A 24,614-nucleotide genomic window follows, 5' to 3' on the forward strand; every position below is an offset into this window, starting at 1 on the left:
ATGATCGGTAGCAGCCATCATTAATTGTCCTACTACTTCAATTTTGCTTTGCTTTGTGAGAAAATTCAAAGGAAGCTGGGGCGTTCCATCCGAAATGCAATGTTAGATTCCTAGTCCCCATTAATGAAGTCAGCTGGCCCACTCAGTTAATTCAAATAACTCAGGGAATGACCATTTAGGACATGCCGATTATAATATTTGTCCTGTCTACGCAATTTAGTAAGATTGAATTTATTATCAGAAATTAAGTTCGGCTATAAAACTCTTAGGGAACCGATTAATTTTAGAAGTGATCAATCTAATTCTATAGAAATTTTTTCAGTAGAATAAATTCGAGAAATACTTAAGTTGAAACCATTAACAGTCGACCTCCACGATCGATCCATCGTTGTAGAGTGTCATGTTTCATTTGATTTTCAACGATCCATTCAGCAGTCTAGTGATCTCTTTCCTGACTCGGTTCTCAAGCAGAAGCATTCGGACAACTCCGTGATCAGGCGACGTGTCTACTTTGCTGCACTCGGCTTCCCACTCAAGTTCGATAAGCATCGGACTGCCGACCTTGCAATACTCGAGAAACGTAGGAGCAACACAGTGACTTTCACTTGACGGATTCGAGAAACATCTACTTAACAGTTTGAGATTATTCGATCAAACTATTCAGCAGATAAGTTAAAATTGATGTCAATTTCAATTTCAATTTCAATTTAGCTATCTTCCTTCTATCCCGACAATAAAATTGTCCAACACCAACAATATTAAATTGGTGACAACTAAACTGAAAGAGTGCATTGACTAATTTGAAAAGGAGCAATTGTGACCCGTCGTAATATCAATGATCCAACGACATTTCACACAAACAAAACTTTACTATTCGACAAACGATTCGAAATCTAATCAAAACAATAAAAAAATATATGGATATTAAAAAGGACATTAATTATTGGGTCATATCCCTATCCCTATCCCTGCATTCAGTGTTCGCAACCATTGACCACTGCAGCGAGTTGAGTTGGTGGATGGTGGCATGCATTTGAAAACTTTATCATCAAGACAAATTCCAAAACCAAGTTGCGATCTTGCGCAGTTCTTTAAACAACTGCAAAAACAGCAGCTTATCCCAAGAACTATCTCAGAGTCCATACCTACACTTGGATTCTGCAAACACTCAATTATGAGTTATCGATCGGAGAAGTACAAAGATCAATACAGTGTGTATTTTCTCGTTCGAGCGACTTCAATTCGATGTTGACAAAAGCTTGATGCAACTGTAGCAGCAAGTCGCCGTCCACATTTTGAATTTACAGTTCGATTTTGTGGGCCTTGCACTTCACAAGGCAGATATAAAGTTAAAGTTGGCAAGAACGCACGAGGCTTCAACTGTAAATCGTAATCACCACTTGGTTGCCTTCCATAAAGCATTAGCTCATGTTTGTCTGCTTATAAGCTCATCTCGTATGAACTGCAACTGAACTGCTTCCAGGTAGAATGCAGAGCAGCTTTGGAGGTGATGCGATCTGATAAGGTAATCTTCTTTTTCTTTTTTCCTTTCTATTCTTTTCTTCCTTCTGTTACTTTTCTTGGTCGATTCAGTTATTTGGTGAGCCTGATTGCATTATTGGGAGGTTACAGGAATTGAATGCCTTGTCTGTTTGCATACGGTCAGCTGAAGCTTCGGTTCCAAGCGACGACGATTGATATATATAGAGAAGACTGTTTTCTTCAACCAACCATATGAATGAATACCGCACTGGACCGCAGCTGCATTACCGTTCATCCATCGGAGGAGTTTGCTAATCCATTGAGGTACTGAAGTCCCAGGCCAAGAATTACTAAGATCTCGTCGGGTTTCCTGAGCTTTCTTCTGTTGCTGAATCTGAAGAAGGTAGTTGCTCGACATACTTACCGTTCATCAAGCTCTTGGATTGATGTTAATTACTTTGTCCCAGGGTTGCGGCTCCAGTCGCTGCTGTTAGCTAGATGGATCAGAGGGCGGGTTGGGGCAATCCGACAGCCACAAAGTCCAACCTTGATGCTTCGTTTGTGAGCTGCTCCAGCATTGAGATCCAAGCAATCATGTCGTATTCAGATTCTGAGCTGATGGAATCGGGCACAGTGTGGAGTGATGGTCTTCTTTCGCAACCCTGTGCTGCATATTTCCCACTTGTTGGTAGGCCGGACGAGAATTTGATCAATGATGAAGAGGTGATCTCTGCTATCTTTTCCGGCGGCGACAGCTTCTGTAACTTGAGTTGCAGCGGTGAGTCCGAGATAAACCATGGCTCCCTGGACCAGCATCAGTTCAGCAGAAATGCGGCGGCCTCTCAGTTCTCCCTCAATCCTCCTCCAAGATCGAATTTTGACGCAAGGAGGAGGTTGGGGGAGCGTTTCCTAGAGAAGGATAGTCTTCAGGTTGTCGCTTCGAGGAACCGGAAGAGGCTGAGGTCGGAGAAGCACTCGGGGTGTATGACGATAAGCTTCAACGGGGAGAGCGGCCGCGAGTCGGACGCCGAGGTGAAGGAGATGATCTACCGGGCGGCGGCGCTGCGGCCGGTGAGTCTGGGCGCGGAGGAGGCGGTGGACAGGCCGAAGAGGAAGAACGTGAAGGTATCGAGCGACCCGCAGACGGTGGCTGCGAGGCACCGGCGGGAGAGGATCAGCGAGCGGCTGAAGGTGCTGCAGAGGCTGGTGCCCGGGGGAACAAATTGGACACCGCAACCATGCTCGACGAGGCCGCAAACTACCTCAAGTTCCTCAAATCGCAGGTAAGAGCCCTAGAAAACCTAGGCAATCCGTCGAACACCGACGGCGCCACTTCCGCCGCCGCCGCCGCCGCCTTGATGCGGCCCTCCTTTCCACTCGCTCTGAACCACCAGGCTCGCTCTGAACCAGGCTTTCACTTTGCAGCGACCTGACCCAACCACCCTAAAACCCTAATTAACTTCATGATTGTCTTCACCATTAGCTTGGGGATCAGGGCTCAAATCTCGTCCTCAGTAAATCCTCCTGATCAAAATTCCGCAATAAAAGTTCATCTTTTCTAGGCACCATACCACTACTACCCTCCTTTAACCACCTTTCCCCATCCACAATAAAGCAATCCTGGTCTTTCAGAATTAACCAAACTGTGAAAGAGTCCAGGGCATGGAAAAAGTTCCTATTCAATTCGCAATTCCAGACATACTTTGGATCTCCCATTTCCTATTTCTTCAAAATCTACAGACGCTCGTACAATTCAGAAGAGCGAATTCTGTAGGAACTAGTTCCAAAGGGCATTCGAAGGCACAAAGTTCAAAAATGGTCAAGTTTCAATTGTTGGCAGCCATTCTCAGCCCAAGAACAGCACTCACCTCTGTGTTGATGGCATGTAAATTACTGCTTATGTCGAGCAAATTGGAAATTCTAGTTAATATCTTATCTTATCTCGTCCTTTTCTCCATTCAAAAAAGGTGGCTTCTGTTATCCGGATTGGCTTCTTCTGTTCATATAATATGTTTCTGGCTTATTTAGATAGTTTTTCTCCTCGTATAGTTTATTGTTGTTATTATTATTATTAACTGTAAGTGTACAAAACAGTCACAAGAAACAAATAAACACCAAAACAAACTGCATTTGACACTGCCAGAATACAAGATCTTATAGGCTGAATTAGCTTGATCCGAATCTAGAAGAAGCCAACAAAGATCTTCATATGATACAATTGAATCAAATGGCAAAAGGTTCAGTAGGCCCAAATAACAGATTATGCCCATATGATCGATAACCTCTCCAAATAGTAGAATGTTTGCTATATGCAATATGTTCGATTTATGTGATACTCTGGAATGCAGAGAATTAGGCCTTTAGTTAAAAAAGGATCCTCGAATTATATTGGTTTTAGGATGAATACCCATTTATCTACGAGTTTCATAATCAAGTGGATTGTACACAATCAGTTTGTTATGGTCGAGTTCATTGAACTCAAGCTATGCCCAAGTTTCATGAACACCAAGAAGTTTGAATATAATATTTTAAGTGTTGATACGGCGGTTCTTTGTTAGCCTGACATGGCAAAGTAGGTCAATGATTGATCTAACCTGGCAAGTCAATAGGTCAATGATCAAACCACATTTGACCGATTCATTAACAGTAATTTCACTCGATCCAGCCCCAGAAAGCTCTCAGTCACTTGGTCGTATGTCTCGATCATCTCATCCACCCCACCGTATATCTCAGTCATCTCGGCCACTCAGCCGTATGTCTCAGTCATCTCGGCCATTTAGCCGTGTATATCGGTCATCACGGCCATTCGGTCGTACGTCACGGCCATTCGGTCGTACATCTTGGTCATCCCGGCCACCTAACCCTGCGTCTCAACTACTTGACCGCCTGACTCACTCGTCTCGGCCACTTAGCAACTGACTTGGCCACTCGGCCGCCTGACTCATTCATCTCAGTTATTCAGTCACGCATGCAACCAAATCGGCCATTCCATCTCGGCCAGCTCGGCCACTCAATCCTGCTCTCGGCCTCAACCAACTCGGCCACTCAGTCTCCTTCTCGATCTCCTCAACGAGCCCAATCATTTTGTCACTTTATCCCCGGCTCGGCCCTTCACAGGTACCTCTCCACTGATAGACAATCAAGCGTGCAAGCCCTGCCACATGATAAAAGCGATAGCTAGGTTGTCAGGCCCGATCCCCTATATCTTCCTGGGCTACCATTCTTAGCTAAAAGACAAGAGTCGCCGCACGATCAGGCCGTAAAGCGGTTACAAGGTTCGCAAATCCTGCCCCCTAGATGCGACCCTACCAGCTGATTTGCCAGCAATGTGCAGAACCTGTCCTCTCAAATACCACCACAACCTGCTCTCATGTCAACAAAAACTCCTCCTTCAATGAGTATATAAACTCCTCTATAGATATGAAAAAGCTCTCTGAAATCTCATACACTTCAAGTACTGTCTCTTCTTCACTTCATTACTTTTTTTTTGCGGACTTGAACGTCAGAGTGACCTTGTCAGGAATTTCCAACGCCGTGCTAATCCACTCGTTCAATTCTTTTGTTCGACATATTCTTCTCACCGGCGAGATCTACATGGATTGAGATGGTATTTTCTTAATTGGTGGCTTGACCGTTCACACATCCAGCCGGAACAAGTTCAATTAGAGCTAACTCAATGAATAAATTTGAACTATAAGAGGGAGAGTTTTGAGTGTCGAATGAATCTCCCTGAAATCGCTCTTTGCAGTTAGATTCGCTCGAATCTAGTTACAGTTGTACCTTTTTATTGTAATTGTTGCGAGTCAAATTGTTGATTAATTTGGATTTGGTTGTGCAAATGCAATGGTTAGTTTGTATCCAGAGATTGCATTCATGAGTCAAGGGCGGCGTCGAGTTCATTCAAAACGAATCAGAGCACTAAGAGAGGAGACCAACAGAACACAGCGGTAGAGAAGAATAGGTGAATCAATGATGAAACAGAGACGAAAACATGAAACAATGGCATATCTACAGTCCCACACCATCACAGACTAAATCTCCATCCCCAAAACCACACCCATCAAAGCACCGAAAACCCCATTTCTCAACAGCAATGCCACAACAAAGAACCTGACACGTACGTACGAGCGTAGCTAGTATACGTCTAGATCACAAAATCCTGAGCGATCTGAGGAACGCTCCTCCACGGATCCGTCAATGGCGGAGGGAACCGGAGAGGAGGCCGACGGTGGCGGCGAGGAGAGCGACGACGAGCGGAGGAGAGACGGCTCCGGCGCCAGAGACGGGGCTGGGCGAGGGAGCGTCGGCCGCGTAGGAGCCGCTGGCGAGAAGAGCGATGGCGACGGAGCAGATCGCGAGGGATCTGGATCGGAAGGAAGCCATGTCTCCTCTCCGCGGCGAGATAGGGTTTTGGGGATTTGGAGGACGAGGGTGGTTTATAGTGGGCGAGGAGACAAGCAGCTGGCAGTGGGACCGACGACAACTGTCAAGGGTGAAACGTCGCTTTACCGGTTAAGGTGAGAGTCGCATTAATCTGATGGATTGGATGCTAATTAATCGATAAGAATGTTTTAACAACTCGTGGAATGAATTGGAATAGGCATCATTTGTTTCATCAATCATGAGGAATGGGAAAATTCACATTTATCTAATATCAAAAATAATATTATCAGATAAAAGATAAAAGAGTATAATTAATTAAAGGATATGGAGACGGCCAATAATTGAATGCACGTTGCATGTTGGTTGTTGGGGCCACAACTTTGCGATTGTTTAGTGTTTTATGCTAATTTAAAGAGCCAGTTTCATGATCATGTATGTATGTATGATATTATGTTTGGAAGAAAATTGAGTTCTATAGATAAGTATTGGGATTAATTGGACAATTAGTGAGGTTGTCAAATCTTGGCAATGATGTTTCCTTTCAATTGGTGGCCATTGAACACTTGTGAACAGAAAGGATGGTTTATGATGCAATACTAGTTTGAGTTTTAGTAGCCTGGTCACTTTGCTATTGAGATATTCCTATAGGGTTTGATCAGATCTCAAGCCTTCCAATCCCTTTTGTGATTTTTGAAGAAGGTGATCATCAAAGCCACAATCTTGAACATCGTTGGGACATGGTGGTTAAGAATCTTGGATGAAATACACTTTGTTCACCCACATCCTTCAGGAAAATACTACATGAATACTCGTAGTTGATAGCAACTCAGGGACAGTGAAGTCGATGTCTAAGAGTACTGGGTAGGAAGAACTGGACTTAGAAAAGGGCAGCCCGGTGCATTAGGCTCCCGCCTTGCGGGGTCCGGGGAGGGAATCCAATGTACGCAGCCCCTTTGACAAGAGGCTGTTTTCAGAACTCGAACCCGTGACCTTTAGGCCACACGGCAGCAACCTTACCGTTGCGCCAAGGCTCCCCTTCAAGAACTGGACTTAGACTCGACGATTAATCTTAAGAAGCCTTTTCAGTCAAAGTTGTCGTCTTTGTCTTTTGCTCTTGGCTTAATATCATCGTTGCTTTCCTCTTTGGATCTTCGAATTGCATCTCTATTATTGATGCTTAGATATTCATAGACGACGACGGTCGTGCATTTTTATTTTAGTTTTGATTAAAATGAGATCTGAATATATTTACCTAGAGCGATAAATCATGGTCGATGTGCCCATCAATTATTTGGCAAAGTTTCAATCCTTCTTGGCTCCAGTGCGTATATCTGCACAACTTGGAATAATGAAACCTGTGTGTAAGGCACGACACGTTATTAAAGAGATAAATAAGAGTTAGGCTGTTTGGAACGAACCAGTTTTGTATCTTTTTTCTCAGTCAAAGAACAAGGACGATTGATCTGAATGAAAAGTACCTCAACTTATTGGGCATATCTGCTCTGTGAGTTTCCTTAGATTCAAGGAGGATTTCATCGGTAGAGGATCAGACCAAATCATTTTTTCAGTTTTGGGGGAAAAACACATATATAGCTGACATGTTAAGATGCACTGAGTCAATCATGAATGTAATGGGTGCTACAAGAAAACGAGAACTGATCTTTCTATATCAAAACTTGCGCACATTTGCTCTGAGTGATTGAAAGTGAGCGGCAATAGAATCGTAATCGGGAAGCTTTGGATGAACATGAGACGAGTTTTTGAAAGAGGATTCACGTGAAGTTGATTTCATAACTGAACTTGGCGTAGAAGATTTCTCATTTTCTTTAATGGAAGGCTGCCTCGACTCATCTTGAGACAGCTCGGAACGATCGCTAACCACGGACTGTCCAGTTTGTGAATGTTTCAGCGATGGTTCTTGGACCAATGAGTATGATTGTCGAGGCTCGGAACTCTTTCCATCCTGTAAATCTCTGGAGTGTTTTATTTTGGCAGAGGAAAAATCACTTGCAGAATTTAGTAGAGAGGTCTCTGACTCCTTCACTGGTTGTGCGATGTCTGGGACTTTATCTTCTGTAGCAACTGATGGTGTGGGCCTCGTTCTTCGAGAAAGCTTAATAATATTGTTGTTACCTGTTACAGATGCAGCTTGTGGCTCCGACTCTTCTGCCTGTTTGTGATCAAAATTAGAGTCATAATATGCTCTCCCATGCGAATTCTGACTGTTGATCCTCTGATTTACAATTTCAGAGTTAGTTGATTTCTGTGTGGAAGGGGAAATGTTTAACTTTTGATTTCTGGAGGTTGAAATACTGCCTCGTGACCCTTTAACCTCGGCAGTATCAGTTTGCTTTGCCCCCTTTTCTATGCTTATATTTTTCACTGGTGATCTTATATTAGATTCCTTGTACTCCTTTCGTTCTTGTTGTTGGAGATGTGTTTTGAGAACTGGATGATTCAAATTTTCAGAACTTCTGGACTGAGAATAAATTGATCTTCCTGTTGATGCAGGATCATCTGATGATCTATTTGCAAGCTGCTCTTCACTACCAAGGCTAGTGTCCACATTGGTCCTTGAAGCTCTAAATTTCGTCCTGAAAGCATCTGTATGCAAATTTTCACTTGTTGTTTCCTCAGTTGTGACTTCAATACTTGTTGAAAATTCAGATGTACTGATGGTAATTTCTTCATCACTGAGAGAAATATCTTCTGAATCCATTGTTGCCCTGGATGAAGCTGCAATTATGTTTCTTACATTAGGTGGACGAGTGTAACCTTTGTTCCTGACTCCACCAGACAATCTGCGGATGTTCAAGATTCCACTTTCATATCCTTCATATGATAAATTAGCATTCACTGATTCTTCTTCTGTCAATCCTCTCCCTGTATCATTAGAATGAGAACTGCCAAGACTACGAGTTTGGTGGTTATTACGCAAACTGAGACCAGATCTCCAATCCTCATCATTAGAACCTCTTTCCACTTCAAGGTTTTTCTCATCATGAAAAACATCTTGTTGATGCTTGCTTGCATCAAGTGCAAAAGTATCATCCATGAGATGTGCTCCATGACTAGGTGGTGCTGCTAGGAAACCTTTACTTGAGCTGTTGTTGGTGTCTATGAAATTTCTGGATCGCACATGTCCAAAAAATTCTGGATACTCCATCTCATCTTCACTCTCAGAGCTTGGTTCATTGGAGTCATATTTTGGCGAATCATATTTTGGTGGCACATTGCCATCAGAATCTGAGTGAAGTTCATCCTTCGCTATCTTTTCTGAATGATCAGTTTGGTTGGGCTGTGAGGTGATTTCACTATTCTGAGCATCATTCTCCTTATGGTTCCAAGAATCCATGTTTGACAAGTGACTAGAAGGTCCATAACTTTGTTGCGGCAAAAATGAATCCAACAAGTTGCTCTCACTTCGCCTCCAGTGATCATCATTATCACTATTGTAGTCATCATAATGTACAGCAGAAGAATCAACTTCACTTTTATCATCAACAGTATCAGAATGCAATGAAGAAGGAAACATGCTAGGTCCATGCTCATAGTTCATACTGCCATCATCATCAACATTATCATGATCATTATCAAACTTGGATGCAGGTCCTAGATCTGAAATGCTTTCCCCTGCATAATGATATGGTTTGGCATTATCTTCATGGAAATTATTCCCTGATGACACATTAACAACTGGCAAGCTACTGAATTGAGCCTTCTCTGACATCAGATTTTCCCTAGTGGTGGGATAACTCTTTAAGGTTTGATCTTTAGTTAATTTGCTTGTTCGTACCAAGTCGTCCTTCTGCAAATCTGGTGCCTTTGGGTTCACGGAATGAGAATCCTTTTGACTAGCATCCTCGGAGGCTTTTAAATGTGAAGTGTTATTGCTCTCCACATGAGAGCTTTTCATTGACTGAGGTCCTCCATTTTTTACAACATATGCTGATTGTTCATATGATCCACCTGAAGATTGTCTAGAAACATTCCCACGGCTTGCTAACTTGGCAGCAGCTCTGGCTGCCATGCTAGCCCTTTCAGCGGATTCGGCAGCTGCCTCAGCAGCAGCAGTTGCATCCTTAAACTCCATCTTCCAATTTGAGCTATGGAAGGGAGCACTTTCTTCCTTGTCAAGGGTTGATTTGGCCACTAAGACACGAAAAACATCTCATTTAGCAAAGAATAATTGCTTTTGAAGAGAATACAATGGGCAATACTGATCTGATTCAAACGTGTATTGCACAAACAACTTTAGGCATGTACTGAAATGCTAGCATGGATTAAATTCATGAAGGATAACTTACAATACCTTGTGGTTGGGCTGCCATATTATACGGAGAAACATTGGGTGTTGATTCATTGTTTTGGCTTCCAACAAAAGAGGTTTTAACGTCAGAGGATTTAATTTCCACTCTTTCCATGCTACTGAAAGAAGATGGTCCACTCTGTTCAGGCACAGATTCAATAAGCTTAGACTTAATTGCATCCTTAGGCTTACAGTAAATGAATGAAGAGCCAATGAAATGACATAATTTACCAGCAGGTCATCCTTAGGTTTCTGAACTTCCTCTTCAAATGTTTTTGATTCCCATTTAATGCCATGTTCCTTAGCAATTTCATTCAGGACTTTAACCTTCGTCTGAATATCAGGTGCATTTGCCGATAGTTTCTCAACCATCTGAATTGAATGCATAAGAAATATTAGCTACTCAAAAAAATAAGATGGATGTTGGTAGCCACCAAATGTAAAAGGGAGAAAGAGAAAGAGGAGACACTCTGCCATCTTGTATTTTCTATTAACAAAGATAATGAATTGAACCTTACCACACGGCTAACTCCACAGTCTGGTCGAATTTCAAGAGCAGCCTTAACAAAATCTTTACCATACTTTGCCGTAAAATGTTTGCTAATATCCTTAAGTTCTGAAATATCTGCACATCTCGGAGATGCAAATATTACACTAGATACTGCTTCCTTCACATCTATGGGGCAGTTCCTACAAGATGAGCATTTTGCAAGGTTTGAACAATGTCAAGGATGATCTCATTCGAATAATTATTGTTATTATCAAAAATCTAGTATAGTCTTTTTTTAGCAATTTTAATCAAAAAGTCTTCCAATCACATTAGCTTCGGTAACCAATGAAGAAAAGCATTGTAAATCAGCAACAAAGACAAACAAAACGTTTTGCTTAAAGAAATAAAACAAATCATTAGAATGAAAGAGTTACTGAAAAAGACACAAAATGGCGTATTAGCAATTTTGATATTTGATTAGGTTCCTAAATCAAAAGGTAAAATCTAGAAGCAAACTTTGAGATTTTATATTAATGATGTGATCTTAGTTGTTATTTATCATTGTCGTTGTCGTCGTCACTAAGTTGTGTACATCCCAACTATTTCAAGTCTACATGGATCCACATTGAACTCTATACAAGAATGTACCAGTACTCTAGTAATAGGTATTTGCAGTAACTATGAAAAAGAGTTTCTATTCAAATTCTGCTTCTCTCAGATTATGATGTAAGTGATGTTAAAATTCTTTCTGAGTGTTAAGAGGCAGCGCAAACTTAATTGGCAGAAGTATTAAAACCAATGAGACTCTGAAATTGATTTAAATTTCAAAGGACAATCCATAGTTCTCAATACCAGCTTAGAGAAGGTCAGCTCTGGGTTTGAATTAAAACATTCCAGATTTTGACTTGACATGCCTTAGAAAAGTTTATTCACTTGAACAACAAAGGAGCATATTGGGGATTAGGGCATCAAAGAAGCATAGCTGCAAAGTTACATACTTCTGTGACTCGATTATGGGCAACCGTGAAACAATGATTTCGCAGTATATCTCAATGAGCTCATACGCCGACAAAGTCTTTTGTTCCCTAATAACATGTTCAACCTGTAAGAAAAACAAAGATCAGCACGGTCAAATTATTATTTAATAAGTGAGAATAATCGTGGAGAAATGTTGATTTTGAGGTATCTAGGAACACGCAATGAAGGGGGAAAAGGAAAGGACCCGTAACCGAGCGGTTTGTTCCTGTCCAGTCTCCAAGATCTGAGCCAAATCCCGTCGCATCTGTTTCAGCAACAACTCCTTCTTGTTCCTAAGCAGCTTTATCCGAGACGCCGCCAGCTTGAGAGACGTCTTGCTGCGGCCCAATTCAATCGCCCATGAGGTCAGACAAAGACAAGGAAAGAAGAAAAGAATTCGAGAAGCCAAACGCTAATACAACCACCAAAAAAAAACCCAATCAGACTGAAAAGGCGCTCACCATTTCTGCGTGTCGAAGCTATTGGAAAGCATCCCCGAAATTCTGGACCGGCTCTTCATCTTTCTTGCGATTTCGGATGCTCAAAAATGTGGCGGCGGCGTCGTCGAAGGAGTACAACGAACGCGGAAAGGAAGATGTGGCAAGAAGAAAAGCGTCGTCTCGAAGCGCTATTAAAGACACTGCCGGAACGAATGCCCAAGCTTCTAAAAGATCGCGCCGGAGAAAATTTCCACCGGATCGAAGGATTCTCAACGCGATCGGCGTCCTCGAGCAGCGATTCGATCAATCTCCCCTGTCTCGCTTCCCGTGGGAGAAAACGAAATGCGAGAACCGCAACTACCTCGAAGGCCCACGTATTCAATTCGATGGTTACGACCGAGGGATTTCAATCCGACGGCAACGGGAGAAGGTTTGTTTGTTTGCGATCCAAAAATGTGGCGGCGTCGTCGTCGAAGAGACAACGAAGCAGAAAGGAAGACTCCGCGGAAGCAATAACGTTGACCGAAATAACTGCTGTCGCCGGTGGGCCCAAAGTCCATTTCAGCTTTAAAGGCCGCGCTGGGTAAGAAAAATATGAATTAAAATATATGAATTAAAATAGAAATTCCAATTTCTCTTTTGAAGTGACAAAGGCTGTAGTTGGGCTTCAACTATGGACCGCCACGAAAGGCCCGTTAACGCTTCACTATTTAAGGCTCACACTTCCCTTCTTATCCGCACACTGCTCCAATGGCTTCTTTAGCCTCACCTGTAGCCCTCGCTTCTCTCCCGGCGAAACTCCGCCGGGCTCCTCTCAGATTCCTGTTCTCCTCCTCGGTCTCCACTCCCCTGTCTCTCCGGCCTGTCAGGCCCTTGTCGGTTGGTGACCTAACGTTCGATTTCTCAGGATCTTTCTTCGAGGACGGTGGAGATGAGGAAGGGGGCGGCCCCTCCGCTGTCTCCGTCGCCTCGGTGGACTTGGAGGATAAGGAGGAGCCTCAGTGCCCCCCGGGCCTTCGACAATACGAGACCATGGCCGTGCTGCGCCCCGACATGACTGAGGACGAGCGCCTTGCCCTTATCCAACGATATGAGGAGGTAGTCTTTAGCTTTTCTTTGTACATTTATTTCTTTTTATCGCTATGGCGTTCACTGGAAGACAAACCATCCTCTGTTTTCAAATTTTTTATATCTTAGCTTTCTCTTAGTTCCTCTTCGATTGTTGTTATCTATAATTTATTCAGTGACGTTAAGCGCTAAGTGAACTTTTCTTTTGTTTCATAAGTACTGCAAACAAACGCAAGTAGAGATTTGGAATAAGTTCAAAAGTTTTCTAGATTGGATCAAGATTAATCATAAGTAGATTTTTTTTTTCCCTTTGATTGGTTGTATTGAATATTAGGGCTGTTTAAAAACATACAGCCGATAAATAAACTACTACAAAGCTGCAGCTTAAATTCTATCAAACAACATACAATGTTGGTCCCAACTTGGCTACATGGATACTAGGAGTTCTTTCAGAGGGCAAGCATGCAGCACTGTCTCACATTGTCTCACTATTACTTGGTGCTAATTAATGAAGCATTTTCAGTACACGAAGTCATAAGTTTTCACCTAAATTTGATTCCCTTCTGTAGATGATGATGATGATTTGCATAACAATGATTGTTTGTCACTGGTGAAAGTAATCAACTTTTTCTCCCCTGAAAAAGGGTAGTAATGATAAGAGCATACATATGGTGTAGCAAACTTCAACATCTTTGTATTAGTAATTCATTTCCATTGATTTTTAGTACAATATTTCTATTTTCCATCTCTATTTTTTTTAATTTTGATAAATGTATCTTTGTTTTCTATCTGCCACAATGCCTTATTCATTTTTATGTTTAACTTTTCTACTATACCAAGTTTTTTAAATTGTGTGGATTATTTCTTTAGCATTTTCTCTTGTCATTTTCTTTCTTATAACATATTAGATTATTTTCTTATGATAATTACTTATGGGCATTCAAATTCTTTTCCTAAAGGATTTTTTATATTGCAAGTTAGTAGTCATGGACTAGCTTCTTTACCTGCAATGCTCACTAGTCACTATGATATTATATGGCAGATAGACAAGTTCCTAGGCTACTATCTACATATTGAAACACTTGGGTGGTGAAGCTGCTTATGGGTGACCAACCTAGCCAAATTCTATTTGCTATTTGAAAAAAAAAAATCTATCATTTATCAGTTTTCTGGAAATCTGTGAAATCTGACTGGTTAAACTTTGCTGTAGGACAATTTTTCTGTGTTTTCAGTTTCATGCATGAATGAGAATGATGTAGTATTTTGCCTTAGACTATTACTATCACTTAGCAAAAAGTTTTAGGATTATTGTGGAATCTTGCCGCATAAAAAAAATAAAGGAATTGAACCTCGACAAACTAAATCTAGTTAATTTCTGGGAGACCCCATTTAGTCCTAAACTGAAATGCATGAGCTAATTGAAAGGGGGTACATAAGACCAAGATGATTCTTGTTATAAATCTAGCCTATCAATGTGATCTAGTGGTTCATACTTTTCAAGATTTATACTGCTAGGTTGTATCGGGACAAATAAAATATTGGAGCAGACCTAATCTTAGGCTTGATGGATAGATTCTGTAGGAAAGAACCTCTCTATTATATTATCCATTGGGCCTCACACTGAACTAATGATGATGCTACATTTTAATCTCGATAAGGATGTCAAGCATTAATATCAGAAATTGTGTTACTCTACTAGTCGTGTACAGGAATTGGTGAAGTAAAAGGGTTTGTGACTCAGATTTTTTAATCCGTGGTTCTATCATATCAAGCCAGTGAGTCAATTTTCTCCTCAGTTAAAGTCGTGATAATTATTGTGACAAGTTAGCCTTGTGGCTTTTGTGCTTGAATGATGCATTCTTAGATTTTTTTTTCTTTCTCGTTCTGTTTGGAGGGCAAATAAGGTTTCCCAGTTTGTCTTCAAATGATCATGCATGAAAAGGTTATCTTTTGGTTTTCTTAGTAGGGGTATAAAGATTTTCCATTTTTTACATGTTTCTGAATTTAAATTTCCATCCTGAATAGTCATTGGTAGAACAAGAACATTTTCTGAGTTACAACCATACCAGAATCACTTATATGGACTTTACTTTTATTGGTGTGACAATGAGGTTACTTCGTAAGTTGGACCAGGTCTAGAGAGCCATCAACTGATCCTTACTAAACACCGTGTCACTTTATTTTTTGTTAGGATGAGCCACTCTAGTCCTAAGAGAATCATCATGCTCGGAGCCACCTAGTTCAATCAAACTTTCTTCTTGAATCTGTATTCTTGATCCCTTTGTCAGTTAATTAGTCACTAGTATGATCTTTTGTTAATTTGTGACAATTTCATTTGCAACCTATAAATGAGTTCAAGGTAGGAGTATGTTCGATCATGTTTCCTGAGTAAATTTAAACATAATAGGAATTTGTTTACAGAAGGTGGACATATTTTTAAACATGATTCTGAGTGGCAATTATATCTTCTCTTATGTGATTGTAAGTACTCTAATTCTGTGAAATTTTGCGTTAGGCATCTTACGGTTCGTTGTTTAAACAGTCGATGAAACTGATCTTTATGTTTGGTCAGCTTATTTTCTACTGTGTACGCTGCAGTTGCTCGTTGCAGGGGGTGGCATGTATGTGGAAGTGTTCAACCGGGGAGTAATTCCACTGGCATATAGCATCCGTAAAAAGAACAAAGCAGGAGAAACCAATACGTACATGGATGGCATATATCTCCTTTTCACTTATTTCACCAAACCTGAGTCCATGGGGGTTCTCGAGTCGAGGCTTCAAACCGATGATGATGTGATCAGATCGACAAGTTTTAAGATACGAAAAAGGAAGTACTAGAGTCTTTGTTCATTGGAAGAGGTTGTATGACACGTATTTCCCGACTTCTTTGTCTGTTTCACTGTTTAGCTTATTATACCTGATCAGATCTTGTCGATCTTGGAAGTCCCTGAATTTAGTCACTCTTTGTAGTATGCGAGATGATCAATATTAGTTTCTCTGAGTGCAAATAATTTAAACAGCAGGTGTATTGTTTGTGATGCAAAGAACCAGTGCAAAGTGGGGCACATGGTTTGACTATGCTGTGCAGCAATTCCGAAAAGGCCAAAAGAAGTCTACAAAAAGGGTGAGCTTTGATGACTTTTGCTCTCCATTTGTGTTTGATTTTATCTGCTAATCAAACTCTTGATGATCCAACAATCTAGAGTAGGGCTGAGGTTGGAAAAGAATATTTCAGTTTGCAGCTTCGCTGAATCACTCCACTGAATCTTCGGATCGCTGACGGCTTGATTAGCAGCAGATTGAACTGGGCGAAGCTTACTCGAAAGATTTTTCTTGGGACATGATTCGATAAAACCGAGAAAGTGGGGCACGATCCAATAAAAAAAGATGGTGAAATGCCGCCCATGACTTTTCTGTGGAGTGTGTTCGCCAACTTGAGCCATGATCGATCGAGGCTTTTATCGGGATCTGATAGCAGAAAGTGTTCGTGTAACTACATAAGCGTCTGCACCGGTTGGCTGCCAAAAGGGGAGACAGCTTAGCGTGGACAACATGCTCCGAGTGAAGCTAATAATCATCCCCCCTCCATCAATAGTCTCTCTCAAGTAAATACTCAAACAGCCATGAGGCATTCTGAAAGCATTCGATGGACGTAGACACCATCCTTATCACCACCAAATAATTTAACTTTGTGTAGCGTCATCGATCACAGCGACTTCTCGTGAGGAATAATGAGTTCAAAAAAAGTATGACAAGTCTGTACAATTTGAATGAAGTATACATCTGACGTGAAAACATTCTGCACTGTGCTACTGTCACCTGATATGCTCACCAATAAGTGCCACGTTCACGGTTTTTACAGGTGAGCTAACCGGCTGATCTAATCAAAATTTTTTCATGGATCGGTTGAAAAGGACACCTGATGAACTGAGCACTGGCTTCTTTTTTTTCTCTTTCTTCGTTTATTTCTCAAGAAGTTGAGTCAGTCTTTTCCAGTGGAAACCCGGAATCAGTTAGCGCAGCCTTAAGCAATCTGTACTGACCTCACTCTCCTCTGTCGCTGGTACCAAAACCCACGCTATTAACACGAGCTTCTTCCCATAATTCGTGATGGGAGGGAGGATGTCGCACGGCTCCTGATGGAGGAAAAGTTGGAGCCTGAGGTAGGCAATTGCCCAGCAATTTGAGTTCTTGCGATGGAGGATAAGGTTGGTAGAGCGGAGTGGGAGATCGAGGAGCTGAAGCGGAGGCGAAAGGAGGACGCGCAGGCCAACGAGAAGGTGGTCAGCATCTTCGCCGCCCGCGAGAAGAGATGGATGGCCGAGAGGCAGAGCCTGCGCCGTCAGATCCAGGCGCTGCTCGACGAGCTCTGCAGCCTCAAGTCCAGCGACGCCGAGTCCGCTTCGAACGTGAAGGTTCTGAATGAGGGGTTGGAGGAGGAATCGAGGAGGAGAAAGGAATTGGAGGAGAAGGTGGAAGCCGGCGAACAGGTGGCGGAGGAGCTGAAGGAGAGGCTCAAGAAGGCAGCGCAGGATCACGCGGATGAACTGCGGAAGCACAAGTCGAGGCTGGTGGAGCTGCTGTCGAACCAATGCCGGATGGAGTCCGAGATGAGGCGCGCGCTGGGGCAGGTGGAGGCGGCCAAGGGAGAGCTCGAGGTGGCGGTGCAAGAGAAAGAAGCGGCGGAGGCGAGGGAAGCCAAGCTGTCGGAGGAGTGCGCACAGATCCGGAAAGACTGCGAGCAGAAGGACAAAATCCTGGGCGCGGTGCTGAGGAAATCCAAGCTCGACGCGGCGGAGAAGCAGGCGCTGCTCAAAGAAGTGAAGTTGCTGAGGGCGAAGAAGAGGCAGGTTGAGGCAGAGATGGAGAGGTGCAGGAAGATGTGGGAGTCGAAGCACAAGAAGGGAAACCCCAAACATCTTCTGTTGGAGCACCTCCGAGCCGAGGGAAAGAGAGATCGCTGCTCTTCTGCTTCCATCAGCTCCGACCTTCCATTAAGCGATGGCAATTATGAACCAGGTACAGTCTCCATTATATTTTCTTCAAATTGGATCTCCTATGAGAATTCAGTACGAAAACCACATTGTGTATTGCTTTGTCGCAGGACTCGACGGCTTGCAGGAACTGCAAGACTGGGTTCGAACCGAGAATGAGAAGCACGCGAGCATCCTCGAGCAGAGGCACCATGCAGAGATAGAAGCATTCATAGAACAGATAAGAGAGAGAGATGAGAAGTTGGAAAGTTGTCAGCGGCAAGTTCTGGGAAAGGAGGTGGAGATAAAGATGCTTCAATCTCACATCGAAGGGCTCGATGCGAGTCTGTCTCACTTGAGGGAGGAGAACATCAAACTGGAAGCCCCGCTGTTGGAAAAGGAGAAGGAAATGGAGCTACTGAAGGAGCAGCTCAGCTTCCTTTTTCAGCATTACCAGAAGAGCCATGCAGCTTGCTCTCTTAATCTTGATTCTTGCCAACAGAAGGCTCTCTGCTCGGAGGCGAAACTCAAAGAGAAGAAATCAAGGGAGAAACATAAGGATTCACAGTCCAACTCTGTTGGGAAAATTTCAAAGATCAAGGTTGATGAGCATACAAGATCGAGGCACCTGGCGTCAAATGAAGAGAACGAATACAGGGCAAGCAAAGACATTGATGACAAACACTGCAGAGAAGATATTTCTGCTGAACCAGAAAGGACAGCAAGCTCATTGCAGGAGGATGGTGAGACTTCAGTGGCACCACACTCTCCTATAGAAGAAATCAAAGAAGTTAAAGAGGTAAGCATGAACCCTATTAATTCTAACAAGCAAAATGATTTGCAAGGGGATGCTGAAATTTCTGACAAATTTACGTCCCCTGAGCCATCATTTGCAAGAGACGAATCTTATTGGAAGACAGACATTCATGCTCTTGGTGTCTCCTACAACATCAAAAGGTTGAAGCAGCAGCTACTTGTTCTTGAGAAGTTGGCTGGATTACTGGCAAAGAAACAGTTGACAAACCTGGATATAGTAAATAATGACAGTATCGGAGCTAATGATAGAGAGATTGATGAAAACAAGCAAAAGATGAAAGGCTTCTTCCTAATGAAATCTTTGCTACAGAAACAAGTGAAAAGATATCAGTCACTAGAAGAGAAGACTGATGACTTATGCAAGAGATTGGTGAGATTTTTTTTAGAAAAAGATGCATTTCTTTAATGACTATCATTAATTATATGCCTCATTATCCTTGGTGTGCCTCAGGAGGACAATCACCGGTTAGGAAGCAGAAGAGACACACAGAGTGTTAGAACAAAGGAGCAATCTGAAACGCTCATGTGCTATCTGGAAGAAGCATTTGAGCTACAGAAGTACATCGTGGCAACGGGACAGAAGTTCATGGAAATGCAGTCCAAAATTAGCTCTACCTTCTCCGGAGCTGATGCACATAATAAATCTATAGGCTTCAACTTGAGGCAGTTTGCTGATATTATCAGAACTATCTTTAGGCAAGTTCAGAAAGGCCTTGAGGTGCGAATAGCTCGGATAATTGGTGATCTAGAAGGGAAGTTGACCTGTGATAGCATTCTTTATCAGTAAGGAAGAATTCAACTTCATTACTCCTTTGCAGATTCAATCATGTATCTTGACAGCCTATAGATTAGACTTTAAGGTTGTCCATCGCAATGTGTTTTTCTTTAAAAGAAATCTCAGTGGCTGAATAATGGAGGACTTTACAAGCAATTTGTTGGTTTCATCTAGCCTGTGCTATTTCTTCTTACTTTTCTTTGCTGATCAAAATTTTCAAGAAGTTACCTAGTTGTCCTTTTATTTAGTACAGAAACACTAAATAGAACAATCTATGATTTCATAATCTTTTATTAAAAAGTCAAATTGTTCATTGAACACCCAATTAAGAAAATGTATAAATAGTTAGTGTATCCAAATATTGCAGTTCTTAAAGCTGTTCTTCATGGATACAGGATAAGGTACAAACATGGAAAGTTGAAGGCAAACGAAGAAAACCTTCAAACTAAAAAGAATTAAGTGATACTTCTACTTCAAACATCGAAGAACTATCAGAAAGATCGTGAAGCATAAAAGCATAAACTTTCAACAAGAATAAGGAAAAGAACTTGTATTCAAACTTTAGACAGGTCTGAGGAACCAGCACTGTTTCCTTACATTTTATGTATCTAACTTACTCAAATTTATTTATTAAAAATTTTATCAAGCTTAATAGAATTTGAATTTTTTTTGAATTAATGAAGTTTATAATTTAGGTAAAATATTGATTTAGTAATAAAATTATATATTTTTTTTATTTTTAATCAACTATAAACAAAATAAACTATATTTTTCTAACTTTTGCCCTTGAGTTAACAAATTACAAATGGGGTGAAAAAGTTGACAACGGCAAATTGGTATGCTTATAAAAAAACTTTTCATAAATATATTTAAACAAATTCAAATGAACAAACAATTCGGTTCCATGGTCTAGTGGTAAGGACATTGGACTCTGAATCCAGTAACCCGAGTTCAAATCTCGGTGGAACCTTTAATTTTTACTCAATTTCTTTTTTTTTTTTTTTTGTTGTGTAAGTCCATCGTGGCGTGGGGCTAGGGATGGCAACGGGTTCGGGGGTTCGCGGGAAGCCTTCTCCATCCCCGTCCCCGAAACCCAAACCCATATACCATCTCCATCCCCATCCCCGTCGGGTATCATAATTTAAATATCATCCCCGTCCCCATCGGGTTTCGGGTATCCAGCGGGTTTCGGGGATCCCCGCGGGTTTCGGAGTGGTTTTCCCCGCGAGTATTTCCATTGGTATCCCCATACCCATACCCATCCCCATCCCCATGCATCCCCATCCCCATCTTGTTTTTTTTTTTAAATATTAATTTAAATAAATATATATATATATTATAAAATCTTTACAAAATAATATTATAAAACCAAACATTAAACTCTAAAACAAAACATTATCTCTAAAATAATATTCCCCGTCGGGTTCGGGATGGGGACGGGGAATATTTGGAATACCATCCCCGACCCATCCCCGCTTTCCGAGATTCGGGGATTCCCCATCCCCATCCCCGCTTTCTCGGATTCGGAGATTCCCCGGTCAAAATGGGTTCGGAGAACGGATTCTCCATCGGGTCCGGGTCTAATTGCCATCCCTGCGTGGGGCTATCTTCCTACACTATGCTACAGAGTTGCCTTTCAGTTATTAAATATATCCTTCAATAATAATAACCATTTTAAATTATTCCAATTAAATTGATGGAAAACTCGATCATTTTCGTTGCATGTTTGTGAAAAGAAAAAGGCAAAACTCAAAGACTTGTACTAAACACTCTCCTTATCCATTCAGTGCCTGTAAACAACACTAGTTTGCAAGTAATTTTACTCAATTTCATTTTTTTTTTTTTTGTTGTTGTGTGAGTCCATCGTGGCGTGGGGCTATCTTTACACTATGCTACAGAGTTGCCTTTCAGTTATTATCAAAATATATCCTTATAATAATAACCATTTTAAATTATTCCAATTAAATTGATGGAAAACTCGAGGAATTTGTTGCATGTTTGTGAAAAGAAAAAGGCAAAACTCAAAGACTTGTACTAAACACTCTCCTTATCCATTCAGTGCCTGTAAACAACACTAGTTTGCAAGTAAATATCAGATGAAATCCAAGAAATCCCAAACTGACTCCAGAGAACAGCGTCATGATAGGCATTCAACTGGTACAGAGAGCAATAACATTATAATCACATACAAGCAATTAATGACGACTAGTGCAATGGTACATATGGAACAAATAACAAGAGGTCAACGAGGAGCTGACCAGCCAAGAACATGAGACTTCTACTGGATCATATCCAACACATGATAGATCTGGTCAACCAGGAATTGACCCTTTTTTTACCTAAATTACAACGAATAGTAATATAAATGGCCATGCAAGGTACTTCTGAAGATCTTGATGCCTAGCTCGCGTACAGAGAGCCTGCTCATGTAGGTTTTACTTGTCACAAAAGCTTAGAAAGCCCATGTACTCGTGGTGCTTCATCATAGAAATGGACTTGTCTGTGCCAACGACACCTGAGACAAGGGACATTAAGCAAGTTAAGTGCTGAGAAGATGGTGAGGATGGTCATGCATCGTTTTGATTGACTTTCCGACATACCCATGGTCAGAGCACTGGCGAAGATGACTGAAGAGAGAATGAAGACGATGATTGATGCTCTTTTGAGCATCTTTACCAGTCTCCTGACAAAGAACTGGCCCCAGAACCCGGCCAACACTGAGACAGCAATCAGGTAGAGAGCTGCCATGCACAGGAAAAGACACGATTGCTGTCATTTCTGGTTAATCATGTCGAGAGGTGAATGTTTTTACGCAGGTTTCGAGTGAATGGCTTACCATAAGGGATGGGGAACCGCTTCAGGAAGTAGAACTCCACCACTGATAAAGATGAGGAGAACATCATCACAAATGTTGCAGTGGCACTAGCAACCTGATGAAGGATCAGCGAGATCAAGGTTAGGAAGTTTATCGTCTTTTTTATTCTTTTTGATGTGTTGAACGCACACCTGAGGGATGACTCCGATTTCAAGGAAGAGGGGGCCGAGGATGAAGCCGCCGCCTGAGCCGAGAAGGCCGCCGACGGTTCCGCCGAGGAGGCCGCAGAAGGCACAGAACAGCAGCTGCATGGCCGTCCACTCTATGGAGGCCTCGCAAACGCACTCCCAGTTGCCTCGCTTCCGACGCTCCCGGCTCTCCCGCCATAGTTTCGCCGCCTCCCACCCGAACACGCTCAGCGCCACCGGGAACTGCTCGTCGTCGACCACCATTAGTAGTTTGATCAATCAATCACCTCAATCATAAACAAATTGAAGGCCGCCCACCTGTAGGACGTTGACAACCCAGTAGAAAAGGCTGCAGGCCTCTGAATTGCTCTGCGACATTTGACAAATTAGAGCAGAGTGGAGCAGAATAAAGGAGAGGAATCTGTCAAAAAGCACACCTTGAGGATCTGAAGGAATAAAAATGCGAACCAGGCCAGTGCCAGCACCAAGATCCCCTTCCACCTTATGTTGAACTTCAATACTTCCTTTATCATTGATGAACGGATCATGGAGTCAGCAACAGAATCACTGTAACAAAAGGGAATCAAGACACGGAAGGTGGCGCTTACGAGTGTTGATTTTTCCGGCTGAGGAAGGAGAGGCTCGCATTTCGTGTCGACTTCCACTGTCGAAGTCGAAGAAGAGAGTGTATGATCATGTTTGTCACTTCCAATTGAATTGGCTAAACGTTTTTTGTTTTCACATACCTTGGTTTTGATTGGATTGTTTAGCGTGTTCTCGTTTCTCCATCTGCACTTCCCCATGTTCAATACGGCGTGAGAAATATAACAAGGTGAGTTAGCACAAACAATAATGATCTCGCCTATGCAAAGAAGAAAAAAAAAAAAAGAGGACGATTTAACCTTGAGCAGAGTCTCCTGCTTCCACATCTCAATGGCCTTGCACATTGACCTTGAAGAAGTGCCTGAATCAGACACGCAATTTGATGCCATGAGCATGGAAGATCGATTTTTAGTAGGACTAAGAAGAACTAGAATTGGGAGCATGGATCAACCTATAAAGAGAATGATGATGAGGACGGTGATGAGCCAGTAAGGAAAGACCACGCTGAGCTCGACGCCAATGGTGATGCCCAGCATGAGCATGGGCTGGAACAAGAGCGCGAGGTTGTAGTCGATGATGGGAACTTCCTTGGAAGGGTGCGCCACCCGGAGATTGTACCACACCGACGAGGCCGACGCCCCCATGATCATACCTGGTCGCCGGGAGAATCAACATTAACTGGGTTCGTGGATGATTCAATAAAATTAGTCATGAAAAATATATAGATATATTTTCTGGCACATTTCGAGAGGGCCGCCGCTGACTTGGCGTCGAATCCGACGATTAGGTTGAGCATGGGGACGAAGATGCCGCCGCCGCCGACGCCGCCGACGGTGCCGAAGGCGGAACCCAAGAAGCCAATGGCTGTGGCCAAGGCGCTCCTCCAACTCAGCTCCAGTTCCTGGCCACGCGCGAGAATAATTACGACGACGACGACGACAGAAGATGTCACACGGAGAAAGAAAAAGGAAACAGGCGAGAGGACTCACCGGCCAGACGTGAACGGTGCGCGAGGACAGGGAGAGTTTGTCTCCGGAGGAGGGGGAGTGGGAAAGGAAGAAGGCGGCGGAGATGGCGACAGACGATGCGGCAAGGAGGTAAACGGCGAAGCTTTTGCTGCCGCCGCCGCCGCCGCCGCCGCCTGTGTTGATGGCGCAGAAGGCGGGGGAGATCAGGGTGTCCATGGATGTTCGATTTCCGTATCGTAGATCGCTCTGAAACTTTGCAGCGATGACAGAGCTGCCTGAAGAGATGA

General features: G+C 42.5%; 4 protein-coding genes, 1 non-coding gene and 1 pseudogene across 6 annotated transcripts; 4 read left to right on the forward strand and 2 right to left on the reverse strand.

Moving 5' to 3' along the window:
• The first annotated feature begins 1,452 nt into the window (after positions 1–1,452).
• On the forward strand, positions 1,453–3,496 carry LOC141843357 (uncharacterized; annotated as a pseudogene).
• A 3,864-nt stretch (positions 3,497–7,360) lies between these two features.
• On the reverse strand, positions 7,361–12,379 carry LOC141842723 (uncharacterized). Its single transcript, XM_074730746.1, has 8 exons — positions 12,320–12,379; positions 12,143–12,206; positions 11,887–12,019; positions 11,663–11,766; positions 10,693–10,864; positions 10,406–10,546; positions 10,178–10,313; positions 7,361–10,017 (listed from the first exon to the last, which is right to left on the reverse strand). The coding sequence occupies exons 2-8, from the start codon at positions 12,199–12,201 to the stop codon at positions 7,535–7,537; spliced, it is 3,228 nt and encodes a 1,075-aa protein (XP_074586847.1). The 5' UTR covers positions 12,202–12,206; positions 12,320–12,379; the 3' UTR covers positions 7,361–7,534.
• A 490-nt stretch (positions 12,380–12,869) lies between these two features.
• LOC141843338 (small ribosomal subunit protein bS6c) lies at positions 12,870–16,200 on the forward strand. The gene is made up of 2 exons (XM_074731414.1): positions 12,870–13,219; positions 15,788–16,200. Exons 1-2 carry the CDS (start codon positions 12,872–12,874, stop codon positions 16,025–16,027), a joined length of 588 nt encoding a protein of 195 aa, XP_074587515.1. The 5' UTR covers positions 12,870–12,871; the 3' UTR covers positions 16,028–16,200.
• Positions 16,201–17,252: 1,052 nt separating this feature from the next.
• LOC141843563 (uncharacterized) lies at positions 17,253–19,887 on the forward strand. Its single transcript, XM_074731622.1, has 3 exons — positions 17,253–18,208; positions 18,294–19,348; positions 19,430–19,887. Exons 1-3 carry the CDS (start codon positions 17,386–17,388, stop codon positions 19,763–19,765), a joined length of 2,214 nt encoding a protein of 737 aa, XP_074587723.1. The 5' UTR covers positions 17,253–17,385; the 3' UTR covers positions 19,766–19,887.
• A 764-nt stretch (positions 19,888–20,651) lies between these two features.
• TRNAQ-CUG (transfer RNA glutamine (anticodon CUG)) lies at positions 20,652–20,723 on the forward strand. Its single transcript has one exon. It is a non-coding gene; the product is annotated as a tRNA-Gln (tRNA).
• A 1,233-nt stretch (positions 20,724–21,956) lies between these two features.
• On the reverse strand, positions 21,957–24,586 carry LOC141843245 (sulfite exporter TauE/SafE family protein 4-like). Of its 2 annotated transcripts, XM_074731297.1 has the most exons (12): positions 24,349–24,586; positions 24,101–24,260; positions 23,811–24,011; positions 23,659–23,720; positions 23,503–23,545; positions 23,365–23,420; positions 23,194–23,280; positions 23,075–23,125; positions 22,760–22,999; positions 22,590–22,683; positions 22,354–22,494; positions 21,957–22,268 (listed from the first exon to the last, which is right to left on the reverse strand). In XM_074731297.1, exons 1-12 carry the CDS (start codon positions 24,541–24,543, stop codon positions 22,189–22,191), a joined length of 1,410 nt encoding a protein of 469 aa, XP_074587398.1. In that variant the 5' UTR covers positions 24,544–24,586; the 3' UTR covers positions 21,957–22,188. The 2 variants fall into 2 exon arrangements, with proteins under 2 accessions (XP_074587398.1, XP_074587397.1); XM_074731296.1 differs by having other exon boundaries at positions 23,194–23,420.
• Positions 24,587–24,614: the final 28 nt, after the last annotated feature.

The sequence above is a fragment of the Curcuma longa genome, chromosome 12 (genome assembly GCF_044706935.1).
Source record: "Curcuma longa cultivar G26 ecotype Majalengka, Jawa Barat chromosome 12, ITB_CL_G26_1.1, whole genome shotgun sequence".
Classification (NCBI taxonomy): Eukaryota; Viridiplantae; Streptophyta; class Magnoliopsida; order Zingiberales; family Zingiberaceae; genus Curcuma; species Curcuma longa.